This window comes from Brachyhypopomus gauderio, chromosome 13 (assembly GCF_052324685.1).
Source record: "Brachyhypopomus gauderio isolate BG-103 chromosome 13, BGAUD_0.2, whole genome shotgun sequence".
NCBI lineage: Eukaryota > Metazoa > Chordata > Actinopteri > Gymnotiformes > Hypopomidae > Brachyhypopomus > Brachyhypopomus gauderio.
In genome coordinates, this window is record NC_135223.1 from 4,545,523 (window position 1) to 4,559,319 (window position 13,797).

Genomic DNA, 13,797 nt, shown 5'->3' on the forward strand with positions numbered 1-13,797 from the left:
ATATTCCCATAATTCCACATGACGTCATAATACCTGCTCTGTCGTCATAACGACAGCACAACAAATGAGGGTATATATAAAATTGCATGTACAGTATAATTCCATATCAGTCCACATAAAGACAATGAAGTGGGAAGATATTAAAAGGTGTTGTCTCTGGTGCTGGTGCATCGGCACCCAAGATTTGGATGACACAGACACAGAGGAGATATACGGAGGAACAGAACCAATACAGGAGACCGAAAACACCCATGGCCTGAGTGAGTAAATGAGTACAATGGTGACAACTTATTTTGGGGCATATATTGGGGCTTATTTTGTTCTTTTAACACAGCTGAATTTGGTGTTTATTGGTAAAACCAATAAGTGAAAAATAGAAAAAAAAAACTGATAATTTGACAGGTTAATTTTTATGAAGTCAGTGGTGTTGCTATGGCAACATACCAACAAACCCAGGTCCACAAATAGTGATAGTCTCAATATAAATCAAATAATAACGATTCAATTACATTTGTGTCTTTCTTCTTGGCTTTGTATATTTATTGATTAGAAAAATAGATTAGATTTTTTAATGGGTTGTGTATACCGTATTTTCTGGACTATAGAGCGCACCTCAATATAAGCCGCACCTACCAAGTCTTTTTAAATGGGAAATGTTGTATAACCCGCACCGGGCTATATATGTCGCATATATCTACTGCTTATTCATACAGAATATCAATTTGATACCATATTTCATAATTTGCTGACATCAACGTGTTCAGTAGCTATTCATATCAAACAAGCACACATTAACACAATTCAGATGAAAAACATTCACCTGTTAATTTCATGTAATATTTAATTATGGCTTCTTGAAAAAATATTTTTTGCAGTAGCACCGTTGAATAACAGTGTTCTGGATGAGGCCTGGGAGAAGCTGCGCCACGTTCTCCTGGACGAGATTGAGGTCTCTTTGAACATAAGTGTTCTGGACGATGCCTGGAAGGAGCTGCTCCAGGTTCTCCTGGACGAGACTGAGGTCTCGTTGAACACAAGTGTTCTGGACAATGCCTGGAAGGAGCTGCTCCAGGTTCTCCTGGACGAGACTGAGGTCTCGTTGAACACAAGTGTTCTGGACGATGCCTGGAAGGAGCTGCTCCAGGTTCTCCTGGACGAGACTGAGGTCTCGTTGAACATAAGTGCTCTGGACGATGCCTGGAAGGAGCTGCTCCAGGTTCTCCTGGACGAGACTAAGGTCTCGTTGAACACAAGTGCTCTGGACGATGCCTGGAAGGAGCTGCTCCACGTTCTCCTGGATGAGACTGAGGACTCCTACAACCCATCTCTAGGTGAATCTCAAGTTGATAACATATTGTAATTAGCTGATATCAACATGTTCAATAGTTATTTTCATATAATTCAACTCAACTCAACTTTATTTATAGAGCACTGTAAGAACGGCAGCCAAAACAAAGTGCTGTACATAAGAATAGAACATTAGACATAAAACAAATAATAATAAAAAATGGATAAAACAATATTAACTAAAGCGGTAGAAGGAATCAATAGAACAAATCAAAGAATTAAACTAAAGCAGTAAAAACTAAAAATATACAAAGTCTCATGCTGTGTTTAAAGCCAATGAATTAAAGTGGGTTTTAAGACTTGTTTTAAAAATGGGCAGTGAAGGGTCTTGTCTAACATGCAGTGGTAGGTTGTTCCATAATCTAGGAGCAGCAATGGAAAAAGCTCTATCCCCTCTGAGCTTACGCTTTGCGTTACTTTTGGCGTCTCTTGCCACAGGGCATATGGTGTCACATGTATCCCTGTAGGGAAGAGCAGGGCTGCCTTTGTAATTCACCCAATAATAGAAAATATTTATTACAAAAAAAAAAAAACTATATGCACTTGAACTTGGGTTAGACCAAGTGCCAAACTAAAGTGGCTAATCTGTGTGGCATCAGCCCGAAACTACTGGCTGAGGTATTCACCCAAGTTAGCTAGATGTCTGGATGTGTAAAAATGTACTGTACATCTCTGTAGATGCATCTCCATGTGGTCGACTGTGTGAGGGTTCGAGTCCTCGCCCCCTGTCCAGGATCAGCCACCAGACACACATCACTGTGGAGCACTTCACCTTTCACAGTGTACTGGGCCAGGGAAGCTATGGCAAGGTAGAGTCTTCCCCGTCACGCGGCTCCCGCGTCCTCCACACACACACTGACTCTGTGTCTCTCTTCACCTCTCCTGACTATTCACTTATCATTTTTACATGTCTGTCCTTTTGCCCTTCTATTGTTAAATACTATCTCCACAAGAATAGACCAAACAAACTCTATTCCATCAAATCTTCATATTTCATGGATGTGTGTGTATGTGTGTTTTATTTTTCTTTCACTCTGGTCTGTTTGTCTATTTCTCTCCCTTGGTCCCTGCTCAGGTTTTTCTGGCTGAACTAAAGGGCAGCAAGGATTTGTTTGCTGTGAAAGCCTTGAGGAAGGACGTGATGAATAATAACGTAGAGTTCACCATGGTGGAGAAGCGGGTGCTAGCTCTGGCATGGGACTGTCCCTTCCTCACCCACCTTTACTCCACCTTTCAGACCGAGGTAGTAAAGAACAAATTAAAGGTTACATTATACAGTTCCCCCACCTCTCAGTCAACAGTAATGGGGTGTCCAGCAGGACTCTTTTGTATAGGCAGTAATTAACCACACCAGGCATTGTCACAACTGTTTACTGTACCTTATACTTCATGGAGTCACTGTGGTATTTAGATGATTGTTGAGTCAGTAATTCTGCTTGTACTCATACCAAAGTGTTTATGGCATTGTCTGCATGTTAGGAGCACTTGTTCTTTGTCATGGAGTACCTGACCGGAGGTGACCTGATGTTCCACATACGGGAAACAGGAAGCTTTGACCTCTACACAGCCACGTGAGGCAACACACACACACACACACACACACACACACACACACACACACAATGATGTTTTTTTGTATGTCTTATATAAATATAAACGTAGGTGTGTGTAATTATAGTCCGGTCTGATGGCTCCTGGTTTGTTTCTTTCTTCCAGATTCTATGCAGCTGAAATTGTGTGCGGACTCCAGTTCCTTCATGGAAAGGGCATCATCCACAGGTAACACACACAAACAAATCTACATGGACATTCTGTACTTTCACCTTTACTGTTCTTGTCTACTGAACCACATTTTTGCCACATTTTTGTATTTCTCTCCTGCATTAGGGATCTCAAGTTGGACAATGTGATGCTGGATGGAGAAGGTCACATAAAAATTGCGGATTTTGGCATGTGCAAAGAGAATGTTTTTGGAGACAATCTTGGCAAAACATTCTGTGGGACACCATACTACATGGCCCCTGAGGTATGAGATGGCATCAAATGAATTTGACATTGAATGTTCTCACCTGTAGCAATGTCAATGTAATTCAGTATGCCCTGAATGTGAATGTGTGTGCATGTGTGTGTGTGTGTGTGTGTAGATCATTCTGGGTGAGCGGTATTCATTCTCTGTGGATTGGTGGTCATTTGGTGTGCTCCTATATGGGATGCTGATTGGTAAGCCTCCATTCGATGGTGAAGAGATCGATGATATTTTTGATTCCATCATTATGGACATACCTGACTTCCCTAACTGGATCACTCTGGATACCAGAGACATGCTAGAACGAGTAAGCATGCACAAAACCACACCTGATGACACATTAATAATAATAATAATAATAATAATAATAATAATAATAATAATAATACTTCACAACCAAGACATGAATAGACACACTGAGATATTTCTATTATGAATAATATTCTTGCTTTTGGTTTTCTTCCATGAACAAAGCTGTTTGAGCGAGACCCTTCTTATAGACTGGGTGTTGTGCCTAATATCCGAGGTCACTCATTCTTTGAGATCGTCGACTGGTCTGCTCTGGAGAGGAGAGAGATCCAACCCCCTTACGTGCCAGTGGTATGAGCTTTCTTTCCATCTCTTTCCATTTCTTACAGTCATCTCTCATTCCTGTTTTTTTTTACTTTTCATACTGTATGCTCATAGAGCAAATTGGAAAAATACAGATACTGTAAAGCAGCCTCTGTTCATCATGTGATTTGCTTCCATTCTCCTCCAACCACAGAAATCATCCAATGACGGTGGCAACTGCGAGCAGGAGTTATTAAACGACCGCCTGTCCATGTGTGAGAAAGGCTTGATTGGCTTAATGGACCAAAGTGCGTTTGCTGGCTTTTCATTCGTCAACCAGCACATGGAGCATCTCCTGCAGGGGTGTAAATAAAAAAAATGTAAATGTGCCATATTTTGTCAAATGTGATTTATACACCCCAATCGACATTTGTCCTCCGCTTTTAACCCATCTGTGCAGTTAGAACACACACACACACACACACACACACACACACTAGTGATTACTAGGGGGCTGTGGATCACATGTGCCCAGAGCGGCAGGCAGCCCTAGCTGGTGCCTGGGGAGCAGTTGGGGTTAGGTGCCTTGCTCAAGGGCACCTCAGTCATGGCCTCAGGTCTGAGAATTGAACCCACGACCCTCCGGTCACAAGACCAGTTCCCTACCACCAGACCATGACTGACCTGGACAAGTGATGGACAACCTGCTCCACATCTTAACATGGCAGAAGAAGATACAGTACAAATGTGTGATTAAACTATACAGCCAGTGTTTTTATGTGTCACTGGCTCTCCCTTCTCAAAATAAAACCTGTATTTTGGGCATGGTCTGGGGGTGATTCACAGAGGTGTCAACTGGCCATAACTGCTCCTCCAGGTTATGTATTCCATTTTAGGCAATATTTGATACACCCTTGCCAAATCCATGTAGATGTTTTGTTCCAGTAACCATTCATTATTGTAATTCAAAAACATTAGACAATCCCTCATTGATTGTGTCCATGAATCACTGATTAACACCTTTAGAATATGTGGAACGGCAGAGTAAGGGTTAATAACCCAGTTTGTAAAAGAGGTTACTGAAAGTATAGATAAAAAGATATAGATTATGTACAGTTGAAGTCAGAACATGCATGTCATACTCTCTTGCTTTGTATTGTGAGTTTGCAGGGGTATATTTAATTTAAGCATATGTGCATATGGTTTCATTTTTGTGTGCATAAAGCTTAGAAGTATTGTAACGACAGAGCTAAGAGGTGGACACAAATGCTGAGGAGAGCAGGGTTTAATAGCTGGAGTGTTAACATAGAGGATACGAGGGTAACGAGGCATACTAATTAAAATACAACTATCACAAATCAAGAACTAACAACCAGACAGGATAACTCAGATAACAAAAGACAGAGGATAAAACAAACACAAGAACTCAGAACAAGGTAGATAAACACAGAACCAGGGGGGTATTCCAGAAAGCGGGGTTAACAAACTCTAAACTTAACCCTGAACTCTGAGTTGTCTTACCCCGATCTGACATACTCAGAGTTTTCGGTTCCAAAACGGCGGATCGGAGTTAAAGTAATCAGGGTCGCTCAACTCTGAGTAGGTTGACCCAGACAGAAGCGCGTTCACGCGTAACTATAAAAGGCATTCTTAATGGAACGCAGATAAATAGGATTTATCATGGACTTAAACGCGAAAATCAGCCGAGCATCGTATTTCACACCACTGTAGCTTAGGAGTATTAATGACTGCGTATGCAGAATATTTAGATATTATTAAACGTAAATGTAATACTGCGGTAGCTGCTAGAGAAAGGCAGTCAGCATGTCAAAAAATTGCCAACAGAGTTAATGCGTGAGTGAAAATGATATTTTTATATTTAGCAGAAGGGTGCGATTATATTATTATTTTCTCCACCTTTATAATACTGTATTGAGTTTTTAAATATTTTTTAATTGAACACTTACTGATTCCAGGTCTAATCTGAGTGGTGTGAAACACACATGGCATCAGATAAAAATGAAGTATAAGAATATAGTACAAAGTGGTATGGCAGTACATAACTATATCTTATTCTTAAAATATATTCTAAAATATATTTATTTACAAGAAAAATGAAATAATGAAACATAACAGTGAATTTGACTGTAATGTATATTAAAAGGTTACAGGGTAGATGGTGGGGTGGGTGGTGGTGCATGATTTAATGTGGAAAGCAGTGATTGCAGATGGAGTCTCTGACAACTCCACCATCTCTGTTGTCACCCACATGCATGTAAGGTTCCTCATCTGTGGGCATGTCAAAGATGGTAGGCTGTCGCTCTTCCTGGATAGTTGCAATGTTGTGTAATACCACATATGCCATTATTATGTGGCACACCCTATCAGGGGTAACTCTGAGCCCCTTCAGGCACTGGAACCTGGCCTTGAGGATTCCTAGGATCATTTAAATTCTTGCCCTGGTTTTGCTGTGGGCCTGATTGTAGCGGGACTGTGGTCCAGGTGCAGGATCTGAATAGGGAGTCATAAGGTAGGCCTATAGGACAGGCAGGGATACCCTCTGTCTCCATGAAGGAGGCCGTCATAGTGTCCTATAATCACACTAGGGTTTGCAATGATTTAACTATTACACTGCATTACACTGATTTAACTATTACACTGCACTACCTCAGGCCTACTCTATTCAGATTTGTTGTACAGTGTGGAATCATACACGAATCCTGGCCATCTGGCTTCAACATTTGTGATGAGGTGAGAAGCATCACATATGATCTTGATGGGGAGAACGGTCAGTTCAATTCAATTCAACTTTATTATCATTATGCTGAAACAGGGTTGTACAGCACAATGAAACACTTTTAGGCTAGGCCTCAGTGCAATTACATACTACAAAATATCACAGCAGCAATTACATACAACATAGTGCAGGACAACATAGTGCAAGACGGTCATGGTGCAAGCCAGGCAATAGACATTAAATAAGCAAGGTAAAAAAATGTAAAATAGATAACAGTATAAGGTATGAAATATAAAAATATAAGTACAGTATGTACAGTGTGTGTGAGGTAGGTAAATGGGACAGGGATAAAGTGCATGGTGCATGGTGCCAAAGGGCTGGTGGACTGGTCTCTGGACTGGTGGCAAATCAGTAAGTCTATATATGTCCAGTTTGAGGGAAAGTGGCTGGTGGCAATAGCTACGTTAGTTTTGTTACCATTAAAGATAAGTACATTATTCATTAAGGATTATAAAGGTTAGTACCTGTACATTAATGCTATGGATGGATTTTCTGTTTATGTAATCGCCTTTATGTTCTAATGGTGCTGGAATAGGTAGCATATGTAGGTTCCATCAATGCAGCCAATCACTCTAGGAAATCCTTAAAATGTAAATGGAATGAAGTTTGTTATATAGCCTACTGCTTCTCCTTTGCTTAATTTCTTTATTGTCCGTGTGAATTAAAGACAAACCTACGATGCTGTGGAATTCCTCTTTGATGTCCATAACTGGCTTAAGCCCAGGAAACACCACAAAACTGGGCACTAGTCATTTTGATGCCAGACATAGTTTTTGGACAGACCGACATACAGTAGCTTTGCTGACAGATCCCGCATCTCCTACACTATAAAAAAAAATTCCACTAGCAAAAAACGAAGAGCGACGTATAACAATCTGGAGAGAATTTAGGGCTGATCCGCGATGTGTAATATTTGAAATGTGACGCTTAATAATTTTATTGACGTAAGTATTGGATTGTGCTGAAAAACGATAACGTTCATTAAAAAAATAATCCGAAAATGATAGGCCTATGTCTATTCGGGGTTTTATAAGGCGTTCCCGACGAAGAACTCAGCGAATAAACTGAGTTTCAATATCCACATGATCCTAGAGGAAAGGACACGTCATGATGACGTGTTTGTAACTCTGGGTCAGGTCCAAGTTAACCTGCCAGCGAGCAGGTTAGCTTCAGAGCATAAGTTGCTACAGTAACTGACTCCGGTTCTCTTTAAGCTCGGTTTCTGGAACGGAAAACCTCGAGTTTCCGTGAACTCTGAGTTAACTTACCCGGGTTTTCTCGCTTAACCCGCTTTGTGGAACACCCCCCAGGATTACCACCACAGTGACTTCCAAAGAGGGACTGAAACACAGGGAGTACAAGTACCAAACCAATCAAGACAAACTAGAAACACCTGAGCTGAAAGCAAGGAAGGAGGGACAGACAAGACAAGGTGAACAACAGAAGACCTAGGCTGTGTTCGAAATAGACTACTACATACTGGATACTGCATACTGGACTCAGTATATACTGGATACTGCATACTGGTCCTCGTAGTAGTATGCAGTACAGTTTCCAGTATGCGACAAAAGCAAAGCACACTACGGGGTCACGTGAACGTAGCGTTGCATGATGGGATGCAGTACACCACGAAGATAGCTCTGTTCGCGTACTGGAATATTTTGCGGAAGTAGTAGGTCATCCGGGTATGTTTCGCGTACTGGAAATTTTCATTTTGGTCACATACTGCATACGACATACTGATTTGGGGCTCGATCAGTATGCCAGTAGTATGTAGTAGACTATTTCGAACACAGCCATGGACTGGACTCACTGGGGAACGGATCTAAACAAGGTCACACAGAAGACATGGACTGGACTCACTGGGGAACGGATCTAAACAAGAAGGTCACACAGAAGACATGGACTGGACTGACAGCAGGAGAGAACACCGACAGGGGTGTGACAGACAGATGGAAACCATGGAAACAGGGCGGGATAAACAGACGAGGAAAACACAGGCACATTGAACAGTACCGGAGTGACAGCTAGAGAGGGGGACGTAGCCCTATGTGACATGTATATTAACCATGCATATTTGCACAGGTTAACATTTAAATAAGTGTAAAATCTTTTTGTCTTATACTGTATATGTGTATGGTGTATAGTGGAAAGATATTTGGTATAGGCTCTCTTGGCTTTATGTGTGGTGTATATGTGCACTGTATGAATATTGGTGCATTTAAGCTATTTTTACTACTTGCCAATTAAACACGGGCATATGATCAAATGGTTTATAATACACTGCTTTTTGTTGGATTCTCATATTTAGAGATACATGCTCAGACGCTGCTTTATGGGAAACATTTGTAGGTACAGTCATATGAAAAAGTTTGGGCACCCCAATTCATCTTAAGGAGATGAGACAGTTTACAGACAGGAGATCCTGAAATTGGCAGATTGGTGCTCAGAAAATAATTTATCTCTGAACACAAAGAAAACCAAAGAGATAATCGTCGACTTCAGGAAACACAGCACGGACCTAGCCCCTTTATACAAAAACCTAGCCCCTTTATACATCAACCTAGCCCCTTTATACAAAAACCTAGCCCCTTTATACATCAACCTAGCCCCTTTATACATTAACCTAGCCCCTTTATACAAAAACCTAGCCCCTTTATACATCAACCTAGCCCCTTTATACATCAACCTAGCCCCTTTATACATTAACCTAGCCCCTTTATACATCAACCTAGCCCCTTTATACATTAACCTAGCCCCTTTATACATTAACCTAGCCCCTTTATACATCAACCTAGCCCCTTTATACATTAACCTAGCCCTTTATACATCAACCTAGCCCCTTTATACATCAACCTAGCCCCTTTATACATTAACCTAGCCCCTTTATACATCAACCTAGCCCCTTTATACATTAAACTAGCCCCTTTATACATCAACCTAGCCCCTTTATACATCAACCTAGCCCCTTTATACATTAACCTAGCCCCTTTATACATCAACCTAGCCCCTTTATACATTAACCTAGCCCCTTTATACATCAACCTAGCCCCTTTATACATTAACCTAGCCCCTTTATACATCAGCCTAGCCCCTTTATACATTAACCTAGCCCCTTTATACATCAACCTAGCCCCTTTATACATCAACCTAGCCCCTTTATACATCAACCTAGCCCCTTTATACATTAACCTAGCCCCTTTATACATTAACCTAGCCCCTTTATACATTAACCTAGCCCCTTTATACATCAACCTAGCCCCTTTATACATCAACCTAGCCCCTTTATACATCAACCTAGCCCCTTTATACATTAACCTAGCCCCTTTATACATCAACCTAGCCCCTTTATACATTAATCTAGCCCCTTTATACATCAACCTAGCCCCTTTATACATCAACCTAGCCCCTTTATACATCAACCTAGCCCCTTTATACATTAACCTAGCCCCTTTATACATCAACCTAGCCCCTTTATACATTAACCTAGCCCCTTTATACATCAACCTAGCCCCTTTATACATTAACCTAGCCCCTTTATACATCAACCTAGCCCCTTTATACATTAACCTAGCCCCTTTATACATTAACCTAGCCCCTTTATACATTAACCTAGCCCCTTTATACATCAACCTAGCCCCTTTATACATCAACCTAGCCCCTTTATACATCAACCTAGCCCCTTTATACATCAACCTAGCCCCTTTATACATTAACCTAGCCCCTTTATACATCAACCTAGCCCCTTTATACATTAACCTAGCCCCTTTATACATCAACCTAGCCCCTTTATACATCAACCTAGCCCCTTTATACATCAACCTAGCCCCTTTATACATCAACCTAGCCCCTTTATACATTAACCTAGCCCCTTTATACATTAACCTAGCCCCTTTATACATCAACCTAGCCCCTTTATACACCAACCTAGCCCCTTTATACACCAACCTAGCCCCTTTATACATTAACCTAGCCCCTTCATACATTAACGGCGAGTATGTGGAGGGTCCACACTTTCCGGTTCCTTGGTGTCCTTATCTCTGCCAACCTAGACTGGAAACACCACAGCAGTCATCAAAAAGGCTCAGCCTACACTTTCTGAGAGTCCTCAGAAAACACAAGCTGGACTCCAACCTACTGCTGGTGTTCTACCGCGCCTCCATCGAGAGCCTGCGTCACAGTGTGGTATGGCAGCTGCACCATGGCAGACAGAGAGAGACTCCAGAAAGTAGTTAAAACAGCACAGAAAATAATTGGCTGCCCTCTTCCATCCCTGATGGACATTTATACCTCACGCTGCCTCAAAAAAGCTAAAAACATAATGGAGGACAGCATCCACCCTGGCTTTGATCCGTTTGACTTGTTGCCCTCAGGGAAGCACTACAGGTGCATCAGAACAAGGATAAACCGATTCAAGAACAGTTTCTTCCCCAAAGCAATCACCACACTGAACTCACACATGCACTGATCCCATAACTGAACCTCCAATCCCATAGACTCTCACCATATAATAAATGCAATAATAATAAGTGCAATAATATGTGGAATATGTGCAATATTACTATTTAACTATTTAACATGCAAATCTTAGTGTTTAAACTAGAACTGGAAATTCTCCACACCTTTATTGTATTTAAATTTTAAAATCTTTATTATTCTATAGTGTAAAAATTTTTCTGATACTTTTTATATTCTGTATGTTTGCACTGAAAAAGGTAAGCTTTCAATCTCATTGTACATGTGTATAATGACAATAAAGGCATTCTATTCTATTCTATAATCATTTGTAGTTGTCAATGAGTGCCCGGAGCAGTGAGCAGCCTCTACAGCGCCCGTGGAGCAATTCAGGGTTAGCTGCCTTACCCAAGGGCACTTCAGGGTTAGCTGCCTTACCCAAGGGCACTTCAGGGTTAGGTGCCTTACCCAAGGGCACTTCAGCCCTAGAGGCTGTAGAGCAGGGATGGGCAACTGGCGGCCCGCAAATAGATCAATAATAATTTAATAATTAAAAGAAAAAAAAATATGAGACATGTGGGTAAAATGCTATAATTAAGTATGTTTAGAGACACATTTATGTAACCATGCTTAAACAGCAAAAATGCCCATAGACTTGCTAGGGTTAAGGACATGTTAATGCATTTATATGCAGAAAATAGATGTATGTTGGTGCAATAAACATACAGATCTGAATTCATTGAAAATGTTCTTATTGAGAATAATTTGTAGTGTCTTTCATATCCAATTATTTGAAGTGCGTGGTCATGTGGCCCTCCAATAATAGTGCTGAAAAATTTTTGGCCCTCTTTATCATGGAAGTTGCCCATCCCTGCTGTAGAGGCTGCTCACTGCTCCGGGCACGTGTGCTCACTTCACCTGTGTGTGTACTTAAATGTGTGTTTCACACATTGTGTAAGTTGTGTTTAAAGGTGTGTTTAAATATATTTCATTGTTTTATTATAGGTGTAATTATATTCATTAAAAAGATGCATGTAATTTTATAGAAAATGAATTATTATAATAAAGAAATTAGCATTCATCTGGTCAGTGTCTTGTGTAATTGATACAGTATGGTAAGCAATCAGAACTCTCAGGTGGGTGACAAATTATTACTAAAATAAATTAAACAGTACTTAAACAGTGAATTTATTGCAGTAAATCAGCATTTGGTCACAACACATGTAAACCACATTTAATGTACAAAAATGTACATGAATATATATATACATAACTACAGATAATTACATTACATCCTCTGTTGGGATTTTTGAGATAGATAGCTAGATGGATAGATTTATTTATGTATCCCAGAGGGGAAATCGTGTGTTACAGCAGCGCAATCCATATATAGATATATAGATCAATGGGCTGACCTGGCTAATATTTAAACGGAAATATGTCAGCACCCCGTGTGCATATAGCCTATTCTGAAGTAATTCCATTTTTGTTGAAAAATCCGACACTCTGTGTCCGCTTTTCTCTTTTTTTGACAGACATTTCACTTAACAGGGTGCAGACAATATAGGAACTGCAGATTTTAACTAAATGGAGTTTATTCTTTTTTAATAATGCAGGTTTATTCCGTGGGCTGGACTGAACCCCCTGGCGGGCTGGGTCGCCCCTGGTGTATACCATCACAATCACAGCATCATTACTCTTAACAAGGTCTCGAGGAACATCAAACCAACTGAATAAATTATCGTGAAACTGTCAAGAAAAACTCAAATGTCTCTAATTTTTGCATTCCGAGTCGACAATGTTGCCTGTGGAGAACCCAAATATTCGAATGCCGACACAACTTCTCCAGGTGTGGCTGGAATGTTTAAAATGCACGTTTTACAGCCCTTTAAAGAAGTTATTCATGTTTAAGCAACTGCTTTGACGACAGAAATGCTTAGATACAATTTACAAAACATGATGCACTCACCCATCACCAAGTCTCTAAAAGACATGTGATTGATTATAATGTTGTATTTACCTGTTCCGGGATTCTCAGGGGACTGGCGGCCCATCCAGCTCCTCCTCTTATAGTGGCCGAAGGGCCCTCGGCCTACTGAAGGAGGGGAGGGGGGTTACAGTTCCTGGGAATACCTGAGGACGGAGTTGTATGCAACAAATGGACATATTAATTATTATTCTTGTCATGTTATGTTACTGCAGTAATGTATGTATGTCATGTTTGTGTTTGTAGGTAACCCCTGCTAGTAGTAGTGGTGTGTCCCAGCTTAATTAAGGGGAGGGGCTACTAGTATAAGAGGCCTTCCTCTCAGAGGCTAAGGAGGTTGAGGTTGGTTGGTTAATGTTGGTTGTTTGATATTGGATGTTATTGTGTTGAGCCCAAGAAACTTAGGGGCTAGACTGGCTGCTGATTGCCAGTGCTTACTGGAGGTACTGCTTATAAGCCTTTGTGGGCTTGAGTACTTTTTATATGTTTGTTTTCCTTTTATACAGTTTTTCTTTTCGTTTACTAGTATTGGTGATTTACTCCTTTGCTGGAATACACAATTAAAACACCTGGATTGGGAACACCAATGTCTGTATTCACCTCACTCTCTGTAGTGAACCCACCTCCATATTC

General features: G+C 40.7%; 1 protein-coding gene across 1 annotated transcript; it reads left to right on the plus strand.

Moving 5' to 3' along the window:
• Positions 1-1,039: 1,039 nt before the first annotated feature.
• On the plus strand, positions 1,040-10,958 carry LOC143474033 (protein kinase C delta type-like; the record flags this gene model as incomplete). Its single annotated transcript, XM_076971296.1, has 10 exons — positions 1,040-1,331; positions 2,026-2,156; positions 2,423-2,590; positions 2,827-2,918; positions 3,064-3,126; positions 3,235-3,373; positions 3,492-3,680; positions 3,848-3,973; positions 4,140-4,288; positions 10,775-10,958. Coding segments are annotated over 10 exons (1,533 nt in total), but the record flags the coding sequence as incomplete, so codon positions are not given.
• Positions 10,959-13,797: the final 2,839 nt, after the last annotated feature.